This window comes from Schistocerca piceifrons, chromosome 2 (genome assembly GCF_021461385.2).
Source record: "Schistocerca piceifrons isolate TAMUIC-IGC-003096 chromosome 2, iqSchPice1.1, whole genome shotgun sequence".
Lineage (NCBI taxonomy): Eukaryota > Metazoa > Arthropoda > Insecta > Orthoptera > Acrididae > Schistocerca > Schistocerca piceifrons.
In genome coordinates, this window is record NC_060139.1 from 451101031 (window position 1) to 451126756 (window position 25726).

Here is a 25726-nt window from a genome sequence, read left to right on the forward strand (position 1 = left end):
GCATACCTGGTTAACAGAGGGCAACACAGTTCAACACTTCGAGGTGCTTTACGAAATTCTTGGACTGGGCCATCTTTAAATCCTAGTCCTAACTAACGATGATGCATGTAACATAAGTATATACATCTGTAATAGTGTGGGTAAGGCAGACACACAAGTTAAGGCATTTACACCTCCGAGGTTAAAGCACTGCATGTCACTATAATCACAGGAATTAAAGTTTTAATTTAAGCTACTTTTTTGATTAAATTCAAGCTATGCATTGTTATCAGTTTTTACTTTCTCACTATCCTTTGTTCAAAATTTGTCCATAAAATGGGAGGGGGGCCAATGAGTAGAGGGGAGAGGGGGGGGGGGGGGAGGGAAGAGAGAGAGAGAGAGAGAGAGAGAGAGAGAGAGAGAGAGAGAGAGAGAGAGAGAGAGAGAGAGAGAGATTCAGTATTTCTCCCTTAATTTTTTGCACTGAAGGAACACTATACAACCACACCCAATACAGCAAAGTGATTAACAAAATACTCAAAACTAGAGTATAACAGCAACATGGGGTTTATAACCTGACGGTTGTGAAAGTGCATTTTTGATGAATATGCAGCCTCTGTCAACCACTTGATAAACTGATGTCTTGAGTGCTGTAACACCATATACCACAACAGCAGGGTTTAGTATTTTCTGCACAGATTTTATTATGAACAACCACAACTGAGTAACAATCACAAAGATACATTCCTTAGTAAACAAAACATTTAGGACATTACACACAAACATCAAATTTAGTAATTAATATTTATGAAACTGACTAAGATAAGAGTTATAATCTGCCGTCATAAAGATTAGCTTTCAAAGAAATTCCTTTCTTTACAGACAAACTGCACGAAAATCCACAATTTTATTACATCTTTACACATTAATTATCCAGTTATGAAACCATATTGTGCTCTGTTATCCTGCAACCTCTTAAAGGAAGCATTATGGGTTTACAGGGGTGGAGTAATACATAATCAAGAATCTTATGGTTTATAACGTCAGTCTGGAATGGGGGAGGAGTAATACAACAAGGAGGCATCTTGAACATTCACACCTTATAGGAACAGAGCTGTATGAGTCTAAATGAGGACCATGAATATTATACAATTTTATTGCTTACGAGTTTAAACTACAGTTAACTGAACAGTCAGACAGTTTGTCCCTATCCTATAACCATTTAAGTACTTCATATTCTTTTTGAAAATATGTACATACATACACATACACACTATCTAAATTCAATAAAACTGTAAACTTCATAAAAAAAACTAAAATAAATCACATGAAACTCTTTCCAATGAATGTACAGATAACCTCATGGTTTGCTTACAAACCAAGAAAAATTAAAAATATTAAGCAATTTATTTTTGGAATAGGCCACCAGGTTGAGGATATCACGTATTGTGTAAACTGCATTAAATTCATTTCTACAGTTTTATTTCTGGGTAAATATTTTATTAAATTAAGAGGGGATTAACCATTAACAACTGTCTAATTATTTCAACAATGCGTTAACAACGACATTACAAAACCCATAATTAAGCAAACTTTTAGTCTTGGCGACATAGCCTGGTCTTTGTATTTTATTTACTACCCAAAGGTCCACAAACATTGTACAAATTGAGGACCTACATTCTACGCAGAAATATGACCGTATATTTTCTATGGATACATTAACCTACTTCATTTTCACTAAAGCTCTCTCAGACTAGATAAAAGAAATGTGCAAAATAATTTTGCAGAGCACAGTTTAAGTACTACAGACATTCAGTGTGTTAAGATGCACCATCTCAGGGAAGAAAAACTTGCCTGTCAGAACTATAGCCACTGTATGAAAGTCACTTCTACACTACTCATACATACACACACAATTGGCTGTCTAAAGATTGCCTGCAAAGAGGAGAAAAGGTTTCAAATCATAAAAAATTGTAACTGCTGAATAGGTCAACTAATTGTCAAAACTCAATACCACCAACTTTTGCTGCAGCCTTCTTACATCTCACACCTCAAATAAGGCACACACTGCAAAGCACATTAAACAAATCTGCAACCTTGCTAGAACAGTTACCGAGAATGTACCCATGCAGCACAGTTAACATGAAAGTTCCATATCTAGATAGAGCTCAATACACTTAACTAAGGATTAGCCTATGGTTCTTTGGTCAGCAATATATTATATATTACACACATATATATTTATATCTATATATGTATATATATGAAATGTTTTGTACTTTGCAAGTGTTAGTGAAATCTTTATTATTCTTGAACATGTGCTGTTACACATGGACTCAAAGCACTTCTACATCTGTTCCCTGGAAGCTCTAGTGAAACAATTGTGTTATTTGAATGGGACCGTAGATAATTAAGTGAACAGCAGAAAAAAATCTTAAACACTATTACATACTTTAAGCGAAGTACATTTGCACCTCTACGTTGAAATAATCGGCATGTGAACCATAAGGAAAATTTCAGTTTAATTCATGAATTTCACTGAACTAGCTCACAAAATTCTTCGTTGTCACCACGCCGTAATACAAAATTATGAAAGGTAATAATGATAAGTAATACGTGAAACAAACTTCACACTACTTTTTATGCAAACTGATTACCTCTCAAATTTATTCATTTAATAGATGTCATAATAAAGATCATTAACATTAAAAAATAATATTTACATATAAGCATTTCATTATACAACAATGATTTCAGAATTTTTGGAGATCAACATGTATGTCACTTATGATAATTGCAGCTTACATTATCCAGTAAAAATAGCTCTTAAGAGAATTATCACTTATGTCTTTTGTAAATTAAATATGATGGTATCCTACTTTGTACAGGATTCAACAATGGCAGTCTTCAACAAATGCAGATAACTACAAACATGCAGTGCAGAAATTGGTACAAGAAATTATTGCATTTCATGCCCATGTCATTGCCTTGCACTCAACCTAATTTTGAACGCCATACCTTTCACTTACACTTTTACAGACGATGGCTTGATTACATAAGTTTATTAACTCTAAAAATAAATAAAACAATTTATGTAAACAATGCAATGAACTTCTCATCTCCAGATCTAATTGTCACTGACTAGAGAGGTTCTACAGGATATCATACCAACCATGAAGCACGAACAACACAGTACACAGTGGACAATATATATATTCATGCATTCTGTGTGTACTACAGTGGCAAGCATGCAATAATTGTTTCCGAAAGTGAGAACACACTCAGAATTTTTTTACCTATTGCAATTTCTCTTAATTTGATTATTAATTTTTAAAATAAAGGCAGGATATTAACATATGTACTCAGAATGTTCCAACAGCATTCTCACTAATAGTCTTAACGGGAATGCTTGCATGAACTTCAGCAGTGACCATTTACAATGGCATTTGTTTACAAAGAGGCCACGTATTAAGTCTATTAACTGTTTAGCCTTTTCGATAATACGGTCAAACGCAGTTTTGTAATCGTCTCCTGCATAACGAGAAATTTGATAATTTATTCATATGTTTAAGATAATGACCTAAGCTTTCATTTAGTACTTATTACTATTGTGTTAAGAAACTAAAGAGATTAAATAAGGACTTAAAATATTTTGTAATAACATTCAAAGCTAAGGATGGCAAAAGCTAAGAAACTACAATGAGAATGATGCGTATGGAACCATGGCATGGCATCTTCATAACTCATGAGGCAAAACTTCAATACGAGAGCTGCAGCAAAACATTGTAAACAACGATCTATATGAGGTCAGGTAGTAACTCTGAAAACAAACACTAATCAAGGTTCACACCACTGTCCTCTAAGAAACTTAACGTAAGCAACTGCTCGTACTTTTAGCATTTCACTGCATATCTATACCACAATTTATGTCAACCAGCTACCCTAACCTTCAACTGTAACTGTCAGAACAATAACAGTTTATTGACCTCCAATCATAAAGATATTAGTTATGATTAAAACATCTACATTATGCTAGAACATTTAGATATCACAACAACCCAATGGGTTTTTTAAAATGATTTGAAGCTATAATGCTCTAAATGTCTGCAGAACGTAACAAAAAGGTCCAACAAAAACTGCACAGCAACAATTTACTTTTCTTTCTAAGACACACGAGTACACCAAAGTCAATGAGCTTCAATAGGCCGGTGCTTGGTAGTCTGTTCCTATTGCACCTGGAATAAAAACATAAGAACTTCGTGAGAATGTGTCCATGAAATGGGAATGTGATACAGTACACAACATCTGTTTTAATTCTCTAAGGAACAAGCACAAAAACACAGAATGGAATGCCTCAGTCTTAAATGTGTTTTGAATTCTATGTTTACATTTTTAATAAACAAGTATGATCAACGTAATTCTGAATGATTTTATGTTTGTTATAAATGCAAGATTATTTCTGTGTTTAACCCTTTGAATGACACAGTCACGCTTTACATTCTGTGATGAGAGCAGCTTTGTTGCTGCTGTACTGCTCACCTAATGTTGCTGCCTGTGCTGAGCAACTGTGTTCCAGTGGCTTTGAAATACGTATCAGATTTTAGGAAAACTCTTCAGCTAAAAATTTTTTTAGCACATTTTTCAGTCTTACATCTTTACTCAATAAAGGAAATTTTTTTTGTTATTCATTACAGTTACTGTGCTGCATCAGATTAAATCACTGCATGAAATTTTAAAGAGTTTACAGACGTAAAAACCACATTGCTTAAGGTTTGCGTATGGTCTAAAATCATACACTGTTTATGAAATTCAGGCAAAATATTTAAATTTTATTTGAAATTAAGGGCAGAAAGATTTCTTATTTCAATCTGCAAGTTACTGGTTTTTATATATGGCAGATGGTCAAGTGTGACATCCATATCTTTGTCCCTGAACATCGGGAATGATCCTGTCGTACTTCGTTAATGTTTGAAGATGACAAAACGTAGCTTTTTGCAAATGATAGCACAGAAAAAGGCATATATGTTGTATGACAAATACTCTTAATTTTTTTGTTTACCAAGATATGGAAGTAAGTCATCTAACAGTGAGGGGGGGGGGGGGGGGGGTTGGAATGGGATGTTAAACACATCAACAGCACTTAGAGGAAACCCAGGGGTTGCATTTAAACATGTCCTCAGTATATGGAGAGTCCTGGAGCACTTAGTTAACTTGTCCACAACAGCTAAAGGATCTTCTGAGAGTGAGGTGTAGTTCACTGTATGCGTCAATCAGTGTCCTGAACCAAGAGACAAGTCCAGATCACTGCTGTTTCGCGTGTCAGCTACTGATAATAGCATGCCTCTAGGACTGAGAAACTTTTCACAGGCTTCACCTGCTTTGTAGCTCGTTTGCTACCAAGGATGAGTAATTGGCGAAACAGTCTACAGTTGAGTGCTGCCCCAGTGGGAATAACATCAACTTTTTTATTCCATGAATATTGATTATACCTGCGTGTCAGTCACTGGTTTGATGACAAAAATACATCTGGCTCTAATGTTGTCTCAACAAAGATGACAAAACAAGTATGCACAATCAATAATAATATTTGGCGAACAAAATTAACAATGGAACATGTAGTGAAAGTGACATTTATTTTTTGAGTTACTTTTGGTAGCCATAAACAGAAAATCAAGAAGAAAAACTGTTTTAATTTTATGCCAAAGAGAAATTCAAAGTCCAGTGTGTAAGGAAGGGTGGAATCTTTTCAGTCACTGAGATATGTCAACTTGTATTACACTAACTGTGTTGCTTCAGACAAACATAAATGACAAAATTTCAAGGATACATAAGCATTCAGCATATAGTTAACAGAACAATACACTTTGTCCACATGAGTGACAAATTTATTGCAATCAAAATCATGGTTTTGTTGTCTGCAAAACGAAAATGTGGCATGCCACACAACAAAATAAGGAGAGGTGAAGCAATCATACCCTTCCTCCAGCATAAAGTTATCATATAAAATTTGTTTAACCTCACATAATCCCATAACCAAAGCAATAGCAAGTGTTACACATTTCATTAATTTATTGCTTCATAATTTCCTTGCAATACATATGGTGAATAAGGCCACTGTAGCGTAAAAACTTCAATAGACCTACAGTTTGCTTGCTATCATGAATAATGCCAATTGTTGAAACTACGGTATCCTCTATTAAGACAGTTTTTGGAGAAGTAAAGGAATGAATCTGTGCAGAGTGAGTCAAGTTTGCGAAAGTGTTATGAGGAATGGAAGTCAAAGACAACGTGAAAAGACCTACTTTCAACTGATCCCATAGGTCACTTCATTGCCAATGCCATTGTCTTACATTAGATCCTTCAAAAGGCGAATCAAAAGCATTTCTGCTTACAACAGAGTGCCTTGGGAGGGGGGGAAGAGAAAAAGGGGGGGGAGAGAGAGAGAGGGGGGGAGAGAGAGAGAGAGAGAGAGAGAGAGAGAGAGAGAGAGAGAGAGACACACAGAGACAGAGACCTTGTTTTATTTACCAATTCATTACACTTATTGGGTCAGTAGAAATTCAGTATGATATTATAATACAGTTCCTACTTTTACATTTTCCCCGCTTTTCACATTCATTTCTGTCCATCTCAACACAAGTATTATTCTCTCAATACAATGCTTTCCTACCATTAATGATTCTGTGTTACAACATTTCCCACATTTTACATTTTCTTTGACATTACCATGATCTTAATTTGAATTTTTGTACAGATATTTGTAGTCTGAGCATGAATATGATGCACTTTTTCCAAACGAATTTACTAATCATGTAACATAACATTAGCATGGTAAGCAATATTTTCACTGCAGGTATGTTCAGTCACAGTCGCCTGTATTACAAGTTCACAATGTTTGGAAGGGTGAGAAAGTACGCCCAGTCACTGCTTTAACGATAATCATTATCTGAAGATAGTAACTAGTGGCAACCTGCCTTCTGCTCATTGCGTTTTAACAGCTTTAAATTAGTTTTCCGCCATTTACACATATAAACTCTTTTTTGAGACAGCTGCCGCTATAATGGGTTTTCACAAATTGTTACTTCTGTGTGAAACATGCCAATCTGAACTAGGCGCGCAGTCTTACGTTGGTATAGCCTGACAAACATTCCTCATCAAGATGCTCCATAACATAATGACAATTTCCGCCCTTCATCACCAGGAACATCCCTCAAATGAGTGACATTGTCGGCACCAAGCTGTTTATTTCGTGCTTACTGTTCTGTTTATGAGGACTTGTAACTTTAGTTATTTAACAAGTATTGTGTTAAAAGTTTTATTTACCATAGTTTTTTAAAATGATTATTGATATGTCTCACATTAGAACAAAAATCCCTTTTTAATGCGATTTCACAAAAGAATAGACCTAATAGCCATTAGAATGGAGCAAAAACAATTATTTAAGATTTTTTAAACAAAATTAAACTGTTTGAATTTCATACTTTTGAACAATATAAAGAGAATGACAGTAAGATTAATTTAGTCATTTTTACTTTTGTTTCCTATGGTGCCCTGTATTTTACACTTTTTTGGGTCCATCCACTGAAAAGTGTACAGAAGGGGTTTTACTGTATATTACTTTTCATGTTAGACACTACAGCATTCATGAGGAAGCACCTTTGACTGCCACACACTTAGTGAAGGACGTATCACTGCCAAGCCAGGCACACTATATTAGACAAGGCTCTGCTGTGGCCACCTTGCATCAAGTCTGCAGCCCCAAGGCCACAATAGCCAACGTGTTCAAGTCCTCCAATCCTATTTCCGAAAATGCTTCATGTTACGAACATAGCTCACAGTTTTTGCAGGTTGAAAGAAGAGATACGAAGTTTGTTTCCAGATGTTGATATATTTATTTTCCAGTATTAAAGAGATTCTAGTGAAAGCCCTGTCTAGGATTCAGACATTCAAAGATATTGCCCCTCAATGCTAATGAGATTGGGACATGGGTATAGCAACAGTCTACTACACTTAAAATGTTATGAGTATAACTAAGATGATCACTGTTCTGAAGAATGAAGCATCTTTACTTTTAGCAGCAAAGAAACTTTTCAAATCTTCGGAAATGAGAAATAACTGGGGACATCAAAAATTCACAATTTTTGTTAAGCGTGAATATAGATGCAAACTCTGCCTCAACATGCAAAAATGTGAATTTAGCTAATTAAAGCTATTTCAAGCTACTTGTATTCCAATGAACTATTTAAACAGAGACAGTTTGAAACAGCTTTATTTTCGGCATATAAATACCAAAGATTTACTCATTTTTCAGTTACTGGTATTGCGAATCATCTCGTTAAACCCAATTTCTGAAGATAATGTGCATAAGAAAAGGTCTGCAAAATAAAAAGTAAATGAACGTAATGATGTATCATTATGTTTGATGCTCTGGTGACCTACCAATTCTGGGTGGCTGAATGGTCTGTGTAAGATGTACATCACGTAATGCACCATACAACTCAATTGTGCAGCCTAGCATCTTAGAACAAAGAAACACTTTTGCCTGCTAGCTACGGTTGGAAAGTTAATATAATGTAAATACTTCAATGTGGCAGTTTTAGGTGTTGGGTGCTTTGGACTATGGTTACATTGATACTGGTACAGGTCAGGCCAGGCCTAAACTACATCATTTACGACACTGAACATCCCCGACAGTGTTGCTCATTTTATTTTCTTGTTTTGAAATGTGTGAAGAAACTAATCATTGTCCATCATGGAGTTTGATTACTACCATCAAAACACTAGAAGGAATCGGCAATCTCTATGACCATATGTGAAGTTCTGCTTACACACACACCACACCACACCACACTACACTACAGATGTACACTGGCTGCTCTGCAAGAGGAGCTGGCTGCTCTGCGAGATGACTTTTTCCCCCGCACAGCACTTCTCCCTCTTGGCAGTCTTAGTTCTAGTTTGTTCATGCTCACAGCCAACTGCCAGTATACAGTATCCGCACTCTGCACTATATGGAAAACAAAACTTATTAACATATATTTTGACAATGTCACAAGCCTTCCCCTAAATTGTGAATTGTTATTTTCAGTTCTACTTTTACACTATGCTTGTCAGTTCCATCTGCAGCACTGTTGAGTGCGAGTCGCACAGCTACAAATGCCCATGTAAGCTCAAAATCATTTGCAGTTTTGTAATTATCGAAATTGGTGGAAAAAGAAAAATGTCAAGAAACACCCTAGATAAAACTCATAAAAATGGTGGTGCTTAGTAACAGATATGATCTGTTTAAAGATTAAATGGAGCTTAAAGAAAGAAACAAGCAAGTACTATTTAAAAACTACTTAAGTTTTTGCAAAAGCAAACCTGGAAGGCTACCAAATTACTAAGGCTAGGTCTTCAGCCAGAAGTGTGAACTCAAATTTCTATGTTTAATCATTTAGATGCTAAGAAATTCACCACAAATAGATGCAACATTTTCAGGTCCCTAGCCGAGTTTGGTTTCCTGCCACAAGTGACCTGTCGGCTTAAAGAAATGGGGCATTCATTTAAGAAATCTGTGAAAACTGGTTGACAGCTGTGCAGAGATTGGAAAGTGTGCATGGGAAATGAGATTAGTCAGGGAAAAAGCATAAAATCGTGTATTCAAAAATTCTACAAGGTGATAATTATACTGCAGTAGAAACAGACCTGACAAAAGTTCGATGTTCTGGACTAGCTGCAGTTACATCTGTAGACGTTGAGAGATTATTTTCTCTGATGAAAAATGTTTTAGCTAACAGGAGACTTAAAATGACTCCAGAAAATTTACAAAAGCATTTTGTTGTTATGTGCAACCAATAAGCATTGTAATGCATAAGCTTTCAAGAAAAATTTCATTTTTTGTAGAGTACAATTAGCATTTTCTTTAAAACTTCCAAGTTATTTTAAAAATACAACATAATATTAACACAGATATGATGGAAATGTATAATTTAGTAAGAAGGAATAATGTAAGTTTTTCCATGTTGCTTTTTGTTGCCTACTTATGTCTTTTTACCTGCATATTTTAATGACTTCTAATGCCTAAGCTTCCGGTCGTCTTAACAAGGGTACTCAATTATTACCAAAGTATATGCTTACCCCTTGTCTGATTAGCCGAAAATGGTGGATCCTGGTAAGCCCCATCAACATCCTGACTGACAGGATATGAGGAATATGGAGCACCTCCAGGAACAGAGCCTGGATCAGCTTCATAACTGGGATTGAATGCAGCATCACTTCCCTGGCGGAATCGCTGGTAAGCAAACCACGCACAGCCTGCCTACAGAATATCGCACAGTCAACAACATGGTAAATGAGTTTATACAGATCCTGCAATATATGCAAAAGAACTCTTGCAATCAAATTTTATATCCTAAAAATGAAAGAAATTCAAATAGAATATGAATCCTCTTTTCAGCACAGCTTCATTGAACAACAATTTATAAATACACTCAGGGTATGATAAGCTAAGAGAAGTCTCTTCAATACTACATGTTAGACAAACAAAACCATCTTTTAGCAAATACATCACAGAGATTACAAGGAAAATGGACCACGATGTTCGGATGGTGTGGTGAAAATATTAAGACGAGAATTTCATTTAATGGTTCAACTTGAAGCCATAACCTTGGTTATATAATAGATTCAGACCATTGTCCCTAACCTAAGGTCCCTACCCTGCAATCACACCCACTATAAAAGCTGGCCCCCAATTACCACTTAATCCAGGCCCACCAATGGTAGATCCTGTAATACTGAGCAACTTCCAAAACAATTATAATCTGACATGTTTTGTGCACAGTGTTTTATACAGGTACAACAAATTAAAATGGCTGAGTACATGAATGGGCATAACATTAGGTACCTCAGGGTTCCCAGTCTCTTGTACAGATAGGAAAAGCCTTTCCGAATGCTTTCCAAACAATTTTGAAATTGCGATATTTTTGCATTATTGTCACTGTGACTCAATAAGTATCCCACTATAGATCCCAATGGTCTGGGCTTTGATCCTTGGCCAGTCCAAAGATTTGTGTGTTTTAAAAATGGAAACCCCAGGTTCGAATATCAACAATATTAGAAGAAACTAGATTGCTACTCATTGTAAAGATGACCTGTTGAGTTGCAGAGAGACAACAAAAAGCCTGTTACAAATTATAGCATTTGGCTAAAAAAAACCTTACTTCTGAAAGCTCCAACCGGAATGCGATTTCATGTGAATAGAAATCTGGAATGGTGTGCGGAAAGAGGAGGGATAGCAAGGTACGGGTGACAGAAGAGAACACTGACGGGGCATGCAACAATTAGATGGTCGCCTGACAAGACCTGAAGGTGCAGCATCAGAAGGTGAGGTGTAGAGGGAAAGAAAAGAGGAAAAATGAAGGACTAGGAAAGGAGAGGGACAGTGAAGGGGTTAAGACAGGCTGATACACTGATACACTGGCACACGAAAGAGTGTGACAGAATGTGAAAAGGGATGAAGTGATAGGATGAGGGGGGGGGGGGTGTGGAAATTGTTGGGTGGTGGGTGTGGGGTGAGGAGGTGGTTGTAGGTTAAGGTCAGGATAATTTTGGGAGTGGAGAAAGTGTTTTAAGGATAACTCCCATTCGCACAGTTCACAGAAAAGTGGTGGCAGAAAGTAGGATCAAGATGGGGGTCTATCATTGTCGGCAGTTCAAACTTATGACAAATGGTGGTACCCCTTAGGGAAATGGAAGCACAGGACAGGAAAGGACAAGGTGCACTCAGTATGTGTGACTGAGGGCCTCATTCAACATGCTGAAGAGGTTATTCTGACAGCCACTGAGCGAACAGGGTGCAACAAACTGCAAATTGTGTTGGCTGTTTGAATAAATGGTGCCTTCTGTGTTCCGAGGTCATTCTTGTTTCAGTCCAGCAACTGGCAGAGAAAGATGAGAAGAACACACTTGTGCTTGGAATTTCAAAAAGCTCACAATTTGCAGCATTGCCCCCAGAACTGACCATGACAGTGCAAGGAATGAGCCAGAGACTTCGAAAGTTCTGCAACAAGCTATGCTGGGACTTCCTGGACTTGGACCATATGGTTGAAAACTGTAGTGTCCCCTAAATAGGTTAGGTGTGCACTACACATCGGAGGCAGCTATTCACTTAGCTGACAGTGTGGGGTGCCCACAATAGTCTTTTAGATTAGGCAATTCTCCATCAAATCCAGATACCAATAGTAGTAGAAAACCAAGACTTATCAGTGTAAGGTCAGAAAAAACCCTCCCCCAATTGATATTACTAAAATCCTAAAGGTGAACTGCTGAAGCATTCACAACGAAGTGCCAGAGTTTGAAGTGTTCATGAAAAGCAATGAAGCTCAAAATTCTAGATACAGAAAGTTGGTGGAAACCCGAAATTGATAGCAGTGAGATTTCTGGGGAAAATTTCTGTGTATAATGAAAGGACAGGCAATGGGAAATGGAGGTGACATTTGTCTCAGTAGATAAAAAACTCAAATCATCCAGGATAATGCATTTCCTAGCAATGTTACTGAATTTAGGTGAACACATTAAGCAAACATAATATTATATCTATATAATATACCTTCATTAACATCACATTTTACTAAAATCCTCTTGTTATAGGTCTCAGAATTCCAGGTTGGAGCACGATTCTGTTCTTGCACATGATCATCATGGCAGTTCCCCCCATTGATTTCATTGCAACAGAGAGTGTTAGGTTTGTAAGTAACCTGTTACTACATTTTATGATCAACCTTTCTACTGATTTCTAATGTAATACTAAAAAAATATGCCTGTTAATCGAAGTGAGAAAACTACTGGTTTGGAAGAAAGAAGAAAAACAATACAGAATACACTATCTCAGTATTGCAATATTATAATGCAGACATGGAAGGGGATTACTTTTGAGTGATTAAGGCCAAGTTTCTGAGATCCGCTTATTCAGAAATTTGTTAGTAACACGTTTCTTATTAACAGTCAACAGGAACAACAATACAATACCAACCACTGAACTGACTCCACCTCCATTTGTTTCTGTAGTAACGGAAAAAAATGCTTTCTCCCAGTCTTGGGAAGTAACTTTTTAACAGCTTCTTTGCTAACTGACTGCAGACAACATTTTCTTTTAAAATTATGGTTGACAATGTAACCCTTAATTTGGGTCCACATCAACTGTGTTGGGTAGATATGTCAGTGACAGGGTGGCAGTCTAATGATATGCCCATATTCTTCCAGCTTGTCAATTTTGTGTATAAGGAATCTTGATATGCACGAGTGTTGTCCAGAAAGTAATGCAGCACATTTTTTTTTCCTCAGCCGAAAACAATGCTACAAATGCACTGTATTATTTGAAGCCTCCCGAGTGAGCATACCAAGTTTGTCACTTCCGACAGATAGCTTAGCTACAGGACAGTTTCAAATGGCATCTGTGGGTGATGTACGTTACAAGAAATGTGCCGTCATTGAATTTCTCACTGCATAGAAAGAAACTGTGGGGAATATCCATAAACACTTGTGCAAAGTCTATGGAGCATTTGCTATCGACAAAAGTACAAATAATCATTGATCATGGAAGGTGAGGTCATCAGAAGGCAATTTGGTGGAGCTCTACGATTTGCAACAGTGAAGGAGACCATCCACGGCTGTCACACCTAACATGTTACAATGAGCTGATGATGTCATTCACGAGGACAGATGCATTACAACTCAGCAGTTGGCACTGTATCTGTCAATCTGCAAAGCAAGTTCACACAGTGAAGCATTGGTTCCGCCACCAAGACAAACATTTTTTTTTTCACTGGATGAAGGCAGTAGAACAGGATGGAGATTACATGGAAAAATAGGTTGTGTAAATGAAACACCATTCTTTCATGTGTGTAATTCTCATTATGTTCAATAAAGAATTGTTGAAGAAAAAAAATGTGGTGCATTATTTTCTGGGCAACCCTCTTAAGAGTTTAGATCCATAAGCTCTGCCTTTTTGAATTCATCGCTTCAACACAAACTCATCTCTCTCACTTTGCCATGGTAGTTTTGTAAACAACAGAATAGCTTGGAGGATGATCAATAACAATCCTTGACAGTCTGGGCACTTAAAATGCCAAACATGTCTCTCAAATGAACTCTTATAGTAAACCCCTACACAAGTGAGCGATATCTGCAATTTCCACTGAACAACATTCAAGGAACTTCCTTCGGCTATTCTCCAGTATTAACACCACAAATGCAACAAATGAAAAACAAAATCTTAATGCCCAAAGACCTACACCACAAGAAACTAGGACAATTTAAACTGTCACAGTGCAAGCAATAGTTGTTTAAGTGGTGGGTGTAAAGGTTTGTCTGGCAACAGTGAGTGTTCGTTGGGGCTACAGCTCCTCAGATTGGTTTTTTTTTTTGTTGGGTTTAAGGGCGCTCAACTGCTGAGGTCATTAGTGCCAAGTCACTGTTGTTAGAGCACATGGAATCTGGGAAAACTCAAGGGGATGGGGGGACACCAGAAGGACCTGACAAAGATGCAGATAAAATAAGTAAAAAGGTTAAATGTCTTTGGACAAGCCAGTTAAAGTTATAAAACGCAGAATACGAGCAGCTGCTCGAGCGTCATCAGCTAAAACATCCGGTAAAGTAGATGGCAGGGACAGGACGACACGAAATTGACCAAAACGGGGACAAGACAATAAAACATGGCGCACTGTTAATACCTGACCACAAGGGCACTGCGGGGCTGGGTCACCGGAGAGCAGGTAGTGGTGGCTAAACCGGCAATGCCCAATCCGCAACCTGGTCAGAAGGACCTCCTCGCGCTGAGATGGTCGGGAGGATGTTGTCCAAGCAGTTGGGAGCGGTTTTACTGCCCGGAGCTGGTTTCCTTGGAGGGATGACCAAGCATCCCACCACAACGACACAAGCCTCTTACATACATCCCCACGAACGTCAGATGACGGGACACAATGGGAGGCTGGCCGAGGCAGGACGACTGCAGCCTTGGCTGCAGCATCCGCAGCCTCATTCCCAGGCACTCCTACATGTCCGGGAACCCACAAAAAGCTGACAGAACCACCATTATCAGCGAAAGAATGGAGGGACTGCTGTATCCGTTGAATCAAGGGATGGACCGGATAGGGAGCTCCAAGGCTCTGAAGAGCACTGAGTGAGTCAGAGCAAAGTACATACGATGAATGGCGGTGGCAGCGGGCATACTGAACGGCCTGATGGAGAGCAAAAAGCTCGGCCGTAAAGCTGGAACATTGGTCGAGGAGCCAGTATTTAAAGGTGGCGGCCCCGACGACAAAGGCACAGCCGACACCATCGTCAGTTTTGGAGCCATCGGTGTAAATAAAGGTGTGACCGGCAAGTCGAGCACGAAGTTCGACAAACCGTGAGCAATACACTGCAGCCGGAGTACCCTCCTTCGGGAGTGAGCTGAGGTCGAGATAAATATGAACCGGAGCCTGGAGCCAAGGTGATGTCGGGCTCACACCCTCTCTGAAGGTGGTAGGGAGGGCAAAATCCAATTGTCGAAGCAGGCGACAGAAGCGAACTCCGGGGGGGGGGGGCAGCAGGGCAGACACATACAACCCGTACTGACGGTCGAGAGAATCGGCGAAGAAGGACTTGTAAAAAGGGTGGTCGGGCATAGACAACAGCCGGCAAGCATACCGACACAGCAGTACGTCGCGCCGGTAGGTCAATGGTAACTCGGCAGCTTCAGCATAAAGACTCTCGACAGGACTAGTGTAGAAGGCTCCGGTCGCAAGACATATCCCCCGATGGTGGATGGAGTTGAGCCGGCGTAAGAGGGATGGCCGAGCGGACGAGTAGACGAAGCTCCCATAATCCAGCTTCGATCAGACTATGGACCGATACAAGCGAAGCAGGACAGCGCAATCCGCTCCCCAAGATGAACCGCTAAGAACTCGGAGGACATTAAGGGAACGTGCACAACGGGCCGCCAAGTAAGAGACATGTGGAGACCAACACAGTTTCCTGTCCAACGTGAGCCCTAGAAACTTAGTTGTGTCCACGAATGGGAGAACAACGGGACCGAGATGGAAGGAGGGCAGAAGGAACGCTTTATATCGCCAAAAGTTGATACAAACCGTCTTCTCTTCAGAGAACCGGAAGCCATTTGCCACGCTCCATGAGTAGAGGCTGTCTAGACAACGCTGAAGGCAGCGCTCCAGGAGGCATGTTCTCTGGGCACTGCAGTAGATCGCGAAGTCATCGACAAAGAGAGAGCCTGAGACATTAGGTGGAATACAATCCATAATTGGCTTGATCGCGATGGCAAAAAGGGCTACGCTCAAGACGGAGCCCTGAGGCACTCCGTTCTCCTGGAGGAAGACGTCGGACAATACGGAACCCACACGTACCCTAAACTTTCAATCCGTTAAAAAGGAATCAATAAAAAGGGGCAGGTGACCGCGTAGGCCCCACCTGTGCATAGTGCAGAGGATACCTCCTCTCCAACAGGTATCATAAGCCTTCTGCAAGTCGAAGAACACGGCTACTGTTTGGCGCCTTCGCAAAAAGTTGTTCATGATGAATGTCGACAAGGTCACAAGGTGGTCAACAGCGGAGCGGCGGCGACGAAAGCCGCATTGGACATTAGTAAGTAGTCGTCGAGATTCAAGAATCCAGACTAACCGAGCATTGACCATGCGCTTCATCACCTTACAGACACAGCTTGTAAGAGAAATGGGGCGGTAACTAGAAGGAAGGTGTCTATCCTTCCCGGGTTTGGGTATGGGAACAACAACGGCGTCACGCCAACGCATGGGGACTTGACCTTCGGTCCAGACGCGATTGTAGGTACGAAGAAGGAAGCTTTTGCCCGCCGGAGAAAGGTGTGCCAGCATCTGAACGTGAATAGCATCTGGCCCCTGAGCAGAGGACCGGGACAGTGCAAGCGCACGTTCGAGTTCCCGCATAGTAAAGGGGGCATTATAAGTTTCCAGATTCAGCGAGTGGAAGGAAGGTCGCTGAGCCTCTTCTGCCTCTTTCCTGGGAAGGAAGGCAGGATGGTAATTGGCGGAGCTTGAAACCTCCGCGAAAAAGCAGCCAAAGGCGTTGGAGACAGCCACAGGATCAACAAGGACCTCATTACCTGAGGTCAGGCCAGGTACCGAGGAGTGGGCCTTAATGCCAGACAGCCGGCACAGGCTACCCCAAAAGACGGAAGAGGGAGTAAAACTGTTAAAGGAGCTGGTGAAAGAGGCCCAACAAGCTTTTTTGCTGTCTTTGGTGACTCTACGGCATTGCGCTCTGAGTCGTTTGTATTCAATACAATTCGCCAACGTAGGATGGCGGCGAAAGGTGCGTAAAGCACGTCGTCGAGCACGGATAGCCTCCCTACAAGCCTCGTTCCACCAGGGGACGGAAACGCGACGTGAAGAAGTAGTACGAGGAATGGAACGTGCGGCAGCATTGATAATAACAGCCGTGAGGTATTCGACCTGACTGTCACAACTGGGAAAATTGTGGTCCGGAAAGGTCGCCAGGGAGGAGTAAAGTCCCCAGTCAGCTTTCGGTACGTTCCAGCTCGAAGGACGTGGGGATGGGGTGTGGTGCAGGAGACTAACGACACAGGGGAAGTGGTCGCTCGAATAGGTGTCAGAAAGGACATACCACTCGAACCGACGGGCAAGAGTGGTAGAACAGATACAGATCGAGAGGTCCAAGTGGGAGTAGGTATGAGTAGAGTCCGAGAGGAAAGTCGGGGCGCCGGTATTGAGGCAGACAAGATTGAGATGGTTGAAGACATCCGCCAAGAGTGAGCCTCTTGGACAGGATGCAGGAGAGCCCCAAAGGGGATGATGGGCATTGAAGTCGCCAAACAATAAGAACAGCGGGGGAAGCTGAACGATCAGGTGCATCATGTCAGCCCGACTAACAGCAGATGACTGGAGTGTAGATGGTACAAACTGAAAAAGTAAAAGCAGAAAGTGTAATGCGGACAGCTATTGCTTGGAGTGGGGTGGTCAATGGGATGGGATGGTAATAGACATTGTCCCGAACGAGCAACATGACCCCACCATGAGCTGGGATACCGTCCACAGGGGTGAGGTCATACCGCTCCGAGGTATAGTGGGTAAAGGCAATACGGTCAGTCGGGCGCAACTTGGTTTCCTGGAGACCAAGGACGAGAGGACAGTGCAGGCAGAGGAGCAGTTGTAATTCCTCCCGATTAGATCGAATACCTCTTATGTTCCAATGAAACAACGCCATCGCTAGTCAAAAAGTTGGGCGAACGAGACGGGGGAAGAGCTGGTCACCTCGACGGCCGCGGAGGGCCAGGTTGCGAAGGAACAACGCTACAACCGACGGGAGGCGGATCCGGTTCCTTCGACTCGTCGCCAGCTGCGGCCGCTGTCCCTGGTTGTGTAGGAGGGGCCGCACCATTTGCCGACAAAAGGCCGGCGGAGCGCCTGGCAGCAGAGCGTCCCGGCGAAACTGAGGACGGCCGGGAGCAGCGACTCACGGATGGAGCGTCAGATGAAACGCGCCGGGATGGAGAGGGGGATAGAGACTACTTCTTGGAGGCCTTCTTGGAAGGCCGAGGAGGCACAGGGATGGTGGGCTGGACCCGAAGAAGGTCCTCACGCGCGGGGTCCGTTTTGGAACGCCGGACCTCGGAAGCTGGGGTCCGGAACATTTCCCCGATGGACGCCTGAGAAGAGGATCGCTTCTCAGGTGGCGTGGGGGGGGGGGGGGGAGGAGGGGGAGGAGGAGGAGGAGGAGGAGGAGGAGGAAGGGTGGCCCCTGGGGCAGAGGGGGTGGGGGCCACGGGGGAGGAGGATTTGGAAGGGAGGGATTTGGGAGGCGGGGGAGGAGGATTTGGAAGGGAGGGATTTGGGAGGCGGAGGCAGAGGCCCCTGATGGGCGGAGGAGGCGGAGGGGGGACAGGATAGGGATGAGGATACCGCGGAAGGAGTGGACACAACTGAAGCAAACGAAGTGGTCAATGGCACGGGATGGAGGCGGTCATACTACTTCCGGGCCTCAGAATAAGAGAGCTGATCCAAAGTTTTGATTTCTTGTATCTTCTTCTCCTTCTGATATGCGGGGCAGTCTGAGGATCTAGGCGAGTGGACGCCAGGACAATTAATGCACCGAGGTGGTGGGGTGCATGTATGTTCCTCACGAAGAGGACGTCCACAATCGCCACAAAGGGGCTCAGCCTCACACCGTGACGACATGTGCCCAAAGCGCGAACACCTAAAACAGCGCATAGGAGGCGGGACGTAAGGTCGCACGTCACACCGGTAGCACATCACCTTTACCTTCTCCGGGAGAACGTCCCCCTCGAAGGCGAGGATAAAGGCCCCGGTGTCGATGCGACGGTCTTTGGGGCCACACTGGACTCGCCGGACGAAATGCACGCCTCGGCGCTCCAGGTTGGCCCTGAGCTCCTCATCAGATTGCAGCAGGAGGTCACGATGAAAAATAATCCCCCGCGTCCTATTGAGTGCCAGATGTGGGACAATGGATACTGGGATGTCCCCTAGGCGGTCGCACGCCTGGAGCGCCGCCGACTGTGTGGCGGAGGTGGTCTTTATAAGAACAGACCCTGAACGCATCTTGCTGAGAGCCTTGATTTCCCCGAAGATGTCCTCAATGTGCTGAACAAAGAACATGGGCTTGGAGGTGGCGAATGTCCCCCCATCGGTTCGAGAACAGACCAAATAGCGGGGGAAGTACTTCGCCCCAAGCCGGCGGGCCTGTCCCTCCTCCCATGGAGTGGCCAAGGGGGAGAGGGCAGGAGAACCAGAACTAGAAACGGTACCTTTTCTTTTGAAATACTCAGCCGCAGAGCGACCTGATACGTGTTGACGTTTCATCTGCGAAACGTCCGCCGCGATACCACCCACTCCGACCAGGGGCTCTCCCCACGGGCGCCACCCAGCCGCAGCAAGGGCCACCTGGCAGGATGACCGTTGCCGGGAGTCCTGATGCCCCAAGGAGACGGGCATCTACTCCTTGGCCGACGTGGGGAGGGTGCAGCTCAGGTATCGGCAGTACGATCCCTGTGTTGTCAGGGGGCTACAACCTAGAGGGTACATGACGACCCCACCACAACGGGCTGGCTACCGTGCTGGATTTCTGGTGCCATGGAAAGTCCATCATGATCGCTGGTGCAGATGGAGACGCACTATGGGCGTAACTTAGACAATCCGTCAGGCGTTTAGGCCCAATTTGAGGAATAGTGGGTATGGTTACAACGCCGGTGCAATGCTGAGTGCCAAGGTCTTAGTGCACTTAGGACCAGTGGTACACCATGTAAGGTGTCCTTCCCCAAAAGGCTCGTACTTCTGTAGAATTTTGAAAAATGGAGGTCAAACCCCAAGGGGGACCATCACATGGAAGGTCGAAACGGTTGAAACTCCTTTTAGTCGCCTCGTACGACAGGCAGGAATACCTCGGGCCTATTCTTACCCCGGACCCGCAGGGGGATCAGATTGGTTGAATCCCTGCAATACCTTCTGCCTGTACCTCATGACAACTTTCTTCATAGCTGTCAATGGTAAAATAATTCTGCAAGGACTGTAGTTACCTTATCCCTTACAACAAACACCCCATATACATTACACAAAAAAGCTAACACAAATGCATGTGTGCACAAATGCATGTGTGCACACATGCACAAATTTGATGCCTAATCTCCTCTCCTGCAATTTGTGTGCTTGTCAATTCAAACACTTTGCAATCTATTTCTCCCTGCAAAATTACTTCACTCAGCTAAACAGGGAAACAGATTTTTCATTGAAAAGCAACAAAACTGGTATTCATTTGGAAAGGAAACACAAATTAGAGAAAGCACCACACGAATTTTCTGCTCAAACACTATCAATGTTCATAACTTATGTGGTCTTTTGTACTGCTTCAGACTATTTTTCTTTACGTTACAGTTTGTGTACCCTTGGTTATGAATAGTTAATCCTCCAGCTATGGGCTACACATGTGTATGGTCAGCTCTTTCTGTGCACGAAGTTATCGCACGAGATATTAATGTCTGGACTACTTTTATATATCCCGCCTCACCTGTCAAATCTTTTGCTCTGAACATTGGGAGTCACATTGTATACATTCTTAATGCTCAGAGCCAATGGAAATTGAAAAGTCATTACTACTTTGACTGCACCGTAGAATATACACCAGGTGCCACGCAGTTTGTGGCAACAAACTGTTTTTGACACTTTACAGCAATGTTGTGAAATTTACAAAATAGTAACATTATTTTTCAGTAAACTGTGATTATTTATCTTATTAGAAAAAGCACATTACACTGCAAATTGAAGTTTACAACTTCACTTGTTTTAACTAATATTTTCAACTACTAGATGTCACTAGAAAATGGACATGGTCATCTAAAATGGCTAATGACAATAAAATAATGCATTTTTACACAAATTAATTCTAAAACTACCATACAACAGCAGTGGAATCTCTACAGTGGAAAAGACTAACAACTTACAGTCAGCTGTGCGACAGCATTGTTGATGGTGGGCCTATATTCTCAATGTGTCAAATCATGCAACATGCTCTTGTGGCTGGACAGAGTACAGCGAATATGCCCATAATTTAGGAAATGACAACTGCAGTTTTGAAGAAAGTCTCTGTAATAGTGATGAGTCAGATGAAGGTGACTTGTCTGCAAGTTGTTGCATAGGGAATGAAATTTAGGTAAGTAATCTTCCTCCTGCTCTACCAACTTTCTTTTACTTCAATCCCAGGAGCAATAAATTTGGATACAATTACTGCATCACTTGAGTTTTTTTGTAATTTTTTGAATAGATGATGATTCATATACTGGTTAACTGAAATTAGAAGTATGTAGCCCAGGATAGTACCAAGTAGTCCAAAAAAATGTGAATTTTTAGTGTAAGAAGTGACTACGTATTAATAAAGATGAAATGGAAGTTCTCATACACAACATGTTACTACAAAGTATAAACAGTTTACCTGAACAACAATGGTACTGGGTCAAATTTGAAACAATTTGTGTTCCAATTTTTTTGAAAGTCTTACCATGAGAAATCAGGTAATTTTGTTTTCCATCAAGATATGCATCTGCGCCCAAAGTTACAAAAATTATTCAAAGGTACTGAGTACGAGGCATGTTCAGAACGTAAGTATACTACATTTTTATATTTTTCATTTTTTGGAAAAATGAAATAACTAAACACAAAATATGTATATATAAAATCATTTCTCTCCCCTCTCAGATGCCACGTCTGGTCAAAAATGGAAAGTGACGCGGACCTTGATCAAGTGTGACTTTCTTTTAACTGTACAGTATATGTTATATTGCATTTAGGAACTTTCAGGTAATCGAACACTTATCAATAATTACAGATTTCTGTAGTTGTATATATAAGTTTGGATGTAGCTGTATTGCATTGATGTACTGGTGGATATTGTGTGGTATGACTCCTGTAGTTGGTAGTATGACTCCTGTAGTTGGTAGTATAATTGGTATAATGTCAACTTTATCCTGATGCCACATGTCCTGGACTTCCTCAGCCAGTTGGATGTATTTTTCAATTTTTTCTCCTGTTTTCTTTTGTATATTTATTGTATTGAGTATGGATATTTCAATTAGTTGTGTTAATTTCTTCTTTTCATTGGCGAGTATGATGTCAGGTTTGTTATGTGGTGTTGTTTTATCTGTTATAATGGTTCTGTTCCAGTATAATTCGTATTCATCGTTCTCCAGTACATTTTGTGGTGCATACTTGTATGTGGGAACATGTTTTATAAGTTTATGTTGTCAGGCAAGCTGTTGATGTATTATTTTTGCTACATTGTCATGTCTTCTGGGGTATTCTGTATTTGCTAGTATTGTACATCCACTTGTGATGTGATCTACTGTTTCTATTTGTTGTTTGCAAAGTCTGCATTTATCTGTTATGGTATTGGGATCTTTAATAATATGCTTGCTATAATATCTGGTGTTTATTGTTTGATCCTGTATTGCAATCATGAATCCTTCCGTCTCACTGTATATATTGCCTTTTCTTAGCCATGTGTTGGATGCGTCTTGATCGATGTGTGGCTGTGTTAGATGATACGGGTGCTTGCCATGTAGTGTTTTCTTTTTCCAATTTACTTTCTTCGTATCTGTTGATGTTATGTGATCTAAAGGGTTGTAGAAGTGGTTATGAAATTGCAATGGTGTAGCTGATGTATTTATATGAGTGATTGATTTGTGTATTTTGCTAGTTTCTGCTCATTCTAGAATGAATTTTCTTAAATTGTCTACCTGTCCATAATGTAGGTTTTTTAATATCGATGAATCCCCTTCCTCCTTCCTTTCTGCTTAATGTGAATCTTTCAGTTGCTGAATGTATGTGACGTATTCTATATTTGTGGCATTGTGATCGTGTAAGTGTATTGAGTGCTTCTAGGTCTGTGTTACTCCATTTCACTACTCCAAATGAGTAGGTCAATATTGGTATAGCATAAGTATTTATAGCTTTTGTCTTGTTTCTTGCTGTCAATTCCGTTTTCAGTATTTTTGTTAGTCTTTGTCTATATTTTTCTTTTAGTTCTTCTTTAGTATTTGTATTATCTATTCCTATTTTTTGTCTGTATCCTGGATATTTATAGGCATCTGTTTTTTCCATCGCTTCTATGGAGTCACTGTGGTTATTCAATACGTAATCTTCTAGTTTAGTGTGTTTTCTCTTGACTATGCTATTTTTCTTACATTTGTCTGTTCCAAAAGCCATATTTATATCATTGGTAATTGGTTGAGTTGTTGATTTGTTGCTGCCAGTAGTTTTAGATCATCCATGTATAGCAAATGTGTGATTTTGTGTGGGCATGTTCCAGTAATATTATATCCATAATTTGTATTATTTAGCATGTTGGATAGTGGGTTCAGAGCAAGACAGAACCAGAAAGGACTTAATGAGTCTCCTTGGTATATTCCACACTTAATCTGTATTGGCTGTGATGTGATATTATCTGAATTTGTTAGGATATTAAGTGTGATTTTCCAGTTTTTCATTACTATGTTTAGGAACTGTATCAATTTAGGATCTACTTTGTATATTTCCAATATCTGTAGTAACCATGAGTGGGGTACACTATCAAAAGCTTTTTGGTAATCAATGTATGCATAGTGTAGCGACCTTTGTTTAGTTTTAGCTTGATATGTCACCTCTGTATCTATTATCAGTTGCTCTTTACATCCTCGTGCTCCTTTGCAGCAGCCTTTGTGTTCTTCATTTATAATTTTGTTCTGTGTTGTATGTGTCATTAATTTCTGTGTAATGACTGAAGTTAATATTTTGTATATTGTTGGTAGGCATGTTATGGGGCGATATTTTGTTAGGTTTGCTGTGTCTGCTTGATCTTTGGGTTTCAGATAGGTTATTCCATGTGTAAGTGTATCAGGGAATGTGTATGGGTCTGCAATGTAACTGTTAAATAATTTAGTTAGATGTGAATGTGTTGAGGTGAACTACTTTAGCCAGAAATTTGCTATTTTATCATTTCCAGGGGCTTTCCAATTGTGTGTAGAATTAATTGCTCATGTGACTTCATATTGCAAAATTATCACTTCAGGCATTTGTGGTATCATCTTGTATGTGTCTGTTTCTGCTTGTATCCACCATGCATGCCTGTTATGTTGTACCGGGTTTGACCATATGTTGCTCCAGAAGTGTTCCATGTCTGTTATGTTTGGTGGATTGTCTATTTTAATGTGTGTGTTATCTATTGTTTGGTAAAATTTCTTTTGGTTTGTGTTGAATGTTTGGTTTTGTTTCCTTCTATCTTCACTTTTTTTGTATCTTCTAAGTCGTTTGGCCAATGCTTGTAATTTCTGCTTCTTTTCATCTAATTGCTCTATCACTTCTTGTTGTGAGATTTTACCTAACCTTTTCCTTTTTTTCTGACATTTCATTTCTTATAAATTGTGTTAGCTGTCCGATGTCTTTTCTCAGTCTTTCTATTCTGATCCGTAGCCTGTGTTGCCATGCTGGTTTTGTGGGTTTCATCTGTGTGTTGGTTGGTTCTGATCTCTGCCTAGTGTGTATATTTAGTGAAGTGAGTGCTCCTACATAAACCAGTAGTTGTAACTCTTCCATAGTTGTATTTTCATTTATTTTGTTGTGTATGATTGTGTTGATAGTTTTTATTGTTGTTTCGACTTGTGGGTTATTTGGCGGTCTATGCAAGAATGGTCTAATGTCTGTATTTGTGTCTTTGTATTCTATATATGTCAGCTGAAATTTCTCTTCTATATCTAACATGTGTGTCACTTCATGTTCTATTTGTGCTTGTTCTGGTGGCTGTCTTAAGATTTCGTTTTCCTCTGATTGTTTAATTGACGCGTTTTGTTCTTTGTTTGTTTTCTCTGGGACGTTTGAGTCCATTACTGTATTTTCTTCTTCTTCTTCTTCTTCTTCTGATTGCACATTATTTTGTTCCAGTATTTGTTGTACTTGTTTGATGTTTTCTAATTCTGACTGGGGTATCCTATTATTTTTGATTATTACACGGATCTGATCAGCTAGTCGTCGTTCTGTTAAAAATTTAAATTTTGGGTATCTGGTAATAAATGTTGTGTATACTTGTGATCTGTATCCAGTTGTGTTGGTTCCTAGGTTTGTTCCTTGGTAATAACAGAACATGAGGTGTCGATTAACTTCATCTGACCATCATCCTCTGTCTTTGTTTTCCTTCTAGGGTGGTTACAGGAAGCATATCCTGCAAAACACCTCTATTT

General features: G+C 40.8%; 1 protein-coding gene across 1 annotated transcript in view; it reads right to left on the reverse strand.

The window, feature by feature from the left end:
* Positions 1–658: 658 nt before the first annotated feature.
* Positions 659–25726, reverse strand: part of LOC124777384 (synaptogyrin) — a 54165-nt gene continuing 29097 nt past the window's right edge. Inside the window, exons 4-5 of the mRNA XM_047252774.1 lie at positions 10099–10279; positions 659–4214 (exon numbers count right to left, since the gene is read on the reverse strand). Coding sequence (XP_047108730.1) covers positions 4177–4214; positions 10099–10279 — 219 coding nt within the window. The 3' untranslated portion in view covers positions 659–4176. The remainder of the gene's footprint in view (positions 4215–10098; positions 10280–25726) is intronic.